The following is a 6,000-nucleotide window of genomic DNA, read 5'->3' on the forward strand; positions in this document are numbered from 1 at the left end:
CTACAAATACATTTGCATACCAGAAAGAGTGAAAGAATAGTCTGGTAACTGTGGCAACCCTCACTGAAAACATACAAGGCATTTTCATTACCTTAATAATTACATCCTAAATGCCAGATCAGAATAAATGCTGCATTACGAAAGGACAAATACCTTGATGGAATTTCCTACAACTGAAATTTACCAAATGTAACTATCATAACTCCAACCCAGTGATACATTTCTGATTCTGTAATACCCTAAGTAGTCTCTGATTATGCTGAGGCAGTAAAATCATTCTAAAATAGATACCTTATTTAAACAAAAATATGGCATACAACACTTTAAGGAAAATGAGTTCAAATTATCACCCTAAAAATTAAAATATACAGTGCTACAATGCCTAAAATGTTGGGAATATTGCTTAACCTAATAAGAAGCTCACAGATCCTTTCCATACTGATTTAAAAGATCCTGTGCCCAGTATTTAACAAACAGTATTTAACAAATAATCACGTGCACACATACACACACACACACACTACAGAAATGCATGAGGAAAAGTTGATAAGAAAAGCTCAATTACTAAATGTTCAAAAAAGCTACATGAAGAAAATATTATTTTCATATAAGATACTGTCTTTTTGCTACATTTCCTCACATGAGTAAAAACAAAAGCAATTTACAAAAGTGGTGCCAAAGAATGACAACATCACATATACTTTACAATCCCTGTTTTTTAGATTCCACGCAAAAATCACAATGCACAATCATTAACATGTCTAGACAGTGGACACTTACTACAGTGTGGCCATATTACACCACGCTTAATTTTTTAAGTGGCCTAGATATTTTATAAAATTAAATTGCAAAATGTAAAATGAGAGCAGTAGGAAAATAAGTACAACCATAGTAGGATATAGCAAGCACAAACCCAATAAGTCCTCTTTAACTCAAAAATATTCTTTTTCTAAATGGTAATAAAAACTATCCACAATTATAATACCAATCAAACAACCTCAAAGGTTCCACTAACTGGGAAAAAAATAACTAGTTGACTCATTGCAATACTTTAAAACCACAAGGTTAACAATCATTTCTAGCGAAATGGTGATGTGAATTGTGTTTTATTTGTATTCTACACCTTGGCAAAAGTTAGTGACCTGCCTCAGAAATTATTTCACATACCCCAAAAGTATTCTTAGGACTCATGAAGTATAAATCTCACACTGCCCTTGATATGCTATTGGATAAATGTTTTAAATTTTAAAGCAAAGGATAAAGACTTTTAAAAAGCTCTAGACAATATACTCAAATGGTGAAGATGTCAACTCAATGTATTCTCCTACCCCAGCAAAAGAAAAAAAACAAACAAAAAAAAATTGGACATGGCACAACGATACAATAGGAACAAAAAGTAGTATTCCACTCATTCAGCAAGGAAATAATACAGAGCATCTCTCTATCATATTCAACTACAAAAATCCTTTCACTTGATGGCTAGCATCTTTATGACTGCTTAGTCTGTATTTAAGTGGCCTTAAAAAGAGATTCTGTGCTCTTTCTCTACCCTCACGGATCTTTGACAACAGTCAGCACTTATACCCAGAGCTGGTTTCGAGGGGAGGGAGAAAAGGGAAAGTGAGGAGAAGGCTGAACTGAGCACGGAGTCAGCAGGGAGCAGCTGCTCTCATACACTACCCAGTGTCTTTCTCACACACCGCTATTTTCCGCTATTGAGCACTGTCAGCAAAAATAAATAAATAAGGAGGCGGGGGGGACAAGGAGACACTGAGGGTAGGACCCAGGCCGACAGTTTTTGTCTGTCACATCTGAGCCAGAAGCCTCCTGTTTTCCTGCTGCAAAGGCAAAGGATCAGGTGAGACCCCTCCGGGTCCAGCTCAATTCGCTTCTCCACAAAGAGCCGCTTCCGGCGATGAGCGCAGGATCCTCCTGGCTGATGAACTGAACACCGGAGCATTGTCAATGTTTTCAATCTCTGACTTTTTCATAAGGGAGGAGAGAGGGCTGTGACTGCATTCCCGGGAAAGACTACTACTCCTGACGTGCACACAGCAGTAGTGAAGGAACATGAGCAAGAGGTTGTAAAAATCCCTTCAAAAATACCAGGTTCTGAAAGAAATGCTGTTCAGCATTACCGTATTGTTGGCGTTTTTCGTAAGTCGCCGATTCTTCCTGGCCACCGCCAAGCCCCAAATCGCTGGGACTTGTTGCTAAATCTTTACCTCACGTCCCCCAGAACCGCCCAACACAATAAGATTTGGGGGTCGAAAGGCAAGAGGGGGCCTAAATCTCTAAAGCCCAGAGGACTGGGCTTCCTTCAATAGGCCACTCCGCATGGGCTGCGCGTTCAGTTCTACCTTCTGAAAGCTCTGACTCACAAATGGGGTGAGGGGGGAGGAATTATGACATAAACCATTATCCTTCCAACCCAAGAGAGATAAGAAAAGCCAGCCATACGTCCTTGCCCGGCCAGAGAGCCAAAGCCTGAGCCCCCGACGGGGCGGCCGGGCTAGGAGCCTACAGCCCTACCCGCCTCCCTCCGGGCGCCCCGGAAAGGTGCACCCTACCCGGGCGGGCTCGAGGAACCAGGACGGGGCGCCCTCACCCAAGGAGAGCAGGGGAGGACTTGGGGGTGTGGGACGCGGAGACTAGCCCCGCGGCGGCGGTGACACACCGGGTGCCAGGGCTCCGGCAGGGGCTCCGGTGAAGGCGCCCTGCAGCACTAGGGTGGTCCGCCGCAACCAGGAACGGACAAAGCACGGCGCTGGGGCTGGGGCGACCCCCGGGCGGCGGCCGCCGCCGGTCAAGTTGACCGGACTTGGGGGACTAGGGGGTCCCGCGGGCGGGGCGGGGCGGCGCGGCGCTGACCTGGATGGTGCAGGTGTACTCGCTATCGTCCAGCAGCCGCACGGTGCAGCTGTACTCGCGCTCCAGGCTCCTGCTGCTGCCGCTCATCAACCTGCTCAGCATCTTCCCGCCCGCCCGCCCGGGAGCGACGCGGCGACGCTGCGGACCCTGGACCAGGCGTCCCTCAGCCCGGCAGCTCCGCGCCGACCCCGGGCACCTGCAACATCACCCCGGCCCCGTCGCTGCCGGTGCCTCCTGCTGGCCTCGTTCCTCCTCCTTGTCCTCCTCCTTCCCTCAGCCGCCACCGCCTCCCCCCAGCCCAGATCAAGCGCCGGGCTCTGTCTCCTCCGCGCCCGAGTGCCCGTGCCCAGCTCGCTGGGCGGGGCCTCAACCGGAGGGGGCCAATGGGGATCAGCGCGGCGGAACCGAGTGGCAGACCGAAAAGCCAATCGGAATAGATTACTGGAATGATGGGCGGGGTAAAGAAGCAATCACAGAAAAGCAGTGGGACCTAGTCAAGCTGGAGCAGCCCTCTAGCGTCCCAAATGAGGGGCTCCTCTCCGCCCTGTGGTTCCTATGGATGCTGTTTCCCCTCCCCCGGGCCAGGTGTGAGCACCCAACTGGATTGATGTCTGCCGCCTGAAATACACTTGATCTGTGTTTCTGAAGCCAAGCCCCGCACCCTTCAACGCCGCGGTTCCCGCCCTCTTGGGAGCCGGAGCGAGGAGGCGGCGGGATGCTGGATCACAGTCCCTGCACCTGCAGAATGCGGGTACCTCTCGCTCCAGATCAGGCGACTGCCCCCGACCTGTGCTGTACCCTAAGTTGGCCGGTCTGGCCTCTGTGCTCCAGCCCTCTTATTTTGGGAAACAGGAGCTACTTAAATAAAAGCTAAAGGGACCTCAGAGGTTCTTAAGTACTCGGGTTTAATCCCCTAAAAAATCCTCCACTCTAACACCCTTTGCCTCCTTCTTTTTATTTCAGAAGACAAAAGGAGACCGCTCCTTCAGCTGGTAGGGAGCAGAGGAAGCAATGAATCTTCTTGCACTTTTAGAACTGGAAATTATGTATTCAGACTTTCTCAACAGAACAACATAGTATGTCAGGAGGTGTACATCACAAAGAATTGTCTCCTTCTCTTTGTCACCCGAAATTTACAGACTTCAAGGATTTTTACCAAAACTTCACTAAGAGACATTCTCCCTCAAAGATTTTTGATGGGAGGAAATGTTATAAAATAATTGTGTCGGCCGGCGCAGTGGCTCATGCCTGTAATCTCAGGACTTTGGGAGGCCGAGGTGGGCGGATCACCTGAGGTCAGGAGTTCGAAACCAGCCTGACCAACATGGTGAAACCCCGACTCTAGTAAAAACAAAAAAAAAAATTAGCCGGGCGTGGTAGCACGCGCCTGTGATCCCAACTACTCGGGAGGCTGAGGCAAGAGAATCTCTTCAACCCAGGAGGCGGAGGTTGCAATGACCCAAGATGGTGGCCATTGCACTCCAGCCTGGGGAACAAGAGCAAGACTCTGTCTCAAAAAAATAAATAAATAAATAAATAAATAAATAATCATGTCAACATAGAACATTAATGCTGTAATAAATATATTAATTTAAAATAATGAAATAGGCATAATTTCCTATTATTTTCATTTACACTGTTCTTGTTTATAGGTATAACGTATAACAAAAATGAAACTCTACATTAACCTAGAAAACTATTCCGCCTTTAAAGTATGCTTCTTCCCTAGTCTTTGGATTCCAATATTTTTCCCAATTTTTTTTTTTTTTGCATGGGGAGATTCATTCTCATTCATTCTCTCTCTTTCTCTCTCTCTCTATCTCTTCCTCCCCCTCTCCCTCCCCCTCTTCCTCTTTATCACCTTAGTAACCTGGACTGCTCTCATTGGTTGCATTCTCCTTCGTGGCATTTAATAGCCATAGGAGCGGGTTTCTCTTTCCAGTGCAATTCCGATGGAGTTAGTTATGAGTCCAGAACTAGTAACTCAAGTGTTCCAGGCATAAAACCAAGCATGAACTCCACTACTTTGTAGCTTCGGCAGGTAGTCTGATGCCTGAAACATAATAGGTATTCAATAAATGTGGAACTGAATACAAAAATTAGCCGGTTGTGGTGGCGAGCACCTGTAGTCCCAGCTACTGGGGAGGCTGAGGCAGGAGAATCGCTGGAACCTGGGAGGCAGAGATTGCAGTGAGCCGAGACCGTGCCACTGCACTCCAGCCTGGGCGACAGAGCGAGACTCGGTCTAAAAAAAAAAAAAATGTTGAACTGAGTAAAGGGAATTGATAGGTATTCTACAGCACTTAAATCCCAGAGGAAGAAGACCTGTGAAGAAACTCAAAATTTCAGGAAGATCTTGGAGACAAGTAAAATTATTAATATGCCAAAGTGATATTCTACAAAGCTCAGCTTTGTTATGTAGCTGGAAGAAGATAATGAAATATTTCAGGCTGGGCGTGGTGGCTCACACCTGTAATCCCAGTACTTTAGGAGGCCGAGGTGGGTAGATCACGAGGTCAGGAGTTCGAGACCAGCCTGGCCATCATGGTGAAACCCTGTCTCTACTGAAAATACAAAAATGAGCTGGGCATGGTGGCACGTGTCTGTGGTCTCAGCTACTCAGGAGGTTGAGGCAGGAGATTTGCTTGAACCTGGGAGGCGGAGGTTGCAGTGAGCTGACATTGGGCCACTGCACTCCAGCCTGGGAGACAGAGCAAGACTCCGTCGAAAGAAAGAAAGGAAAGAAAGAAAAGAAAGGAAAGAAAGGAAAGAAAGGAAGAAAGGAAGAAAGGAAGAAAGAAAGAAAGAAAGAAAGAAAGAAAGAAAGAAAGAAAGAAAGAAAGAAAGAAAAAGAAAGAAAGATTGATTTCAAAGAAAGAAAGAAAGAAAGATTTCAAACAGGAAGAGGTTTTGTTGAAGGCAAAAGTTACTGTCTGTTATAGAATCAACAGAAGCAAGAAAAAATGTCCAAGCTAGAGGAAGCCCATTAGTGTGATGGTAGGAAAGTGTTTTTAACAGGTTATCCAAATAAGCAGCTGCTGGAATAAAAAGGCAAAGCACTATGAATCCAGAAAAGCTCTAAGGAACTGAATGCAGTCTTCTTTCAAAGTATGGCCATAGTTGCAAGCA

The 6,000-nt window shown here is 46.4% G+C and overlaps 1 protein-coding gene across 13 annotated transcripts in view; it reads right to left on the reverse strand.

Moving 5' to 3' along the window:
- Positions 1-3,190, reverse strand: part of FRMD5 (FERM domain containing 5) — a 338,272-nt gene extending 335,082 nt beyond the window's left edge. For all 13 annotated transcript variants that reach the window (XR_012414900.1, XR_012414899.1, XR_012414901.1 and 10 more), the window contains exon 1: positions 2,872-3,190. Coding sequence is in view for 10 of the 13 variants with exons in the window: in XM_015452764.3 (XP_015308250.1) it covers positions 2,872-2,973 (102 nt within the window). In the remaining 3 variants the exon portion in view is untranslated. The remainder of the gene's footprint in view (positions 1-2,871) is intronic.
- Positions 3,191-6,000: the final 2,810 nt, after the last annotated feature.

This window comes from Macaca fascicularis, chromosome 7 (assembly GCF_037993035.2).
Source record: "Macaca fascicularis isolate 582-1 chromosome 7, T2T-MFA8v1.1".
NCBI classification, from domain to species: domain Eukaryota; kingdom Metazoa; phylum Chordata; class Mammalia; order Primates; family Cercopithecidae; genus Macaca; species Macaca fascicularis.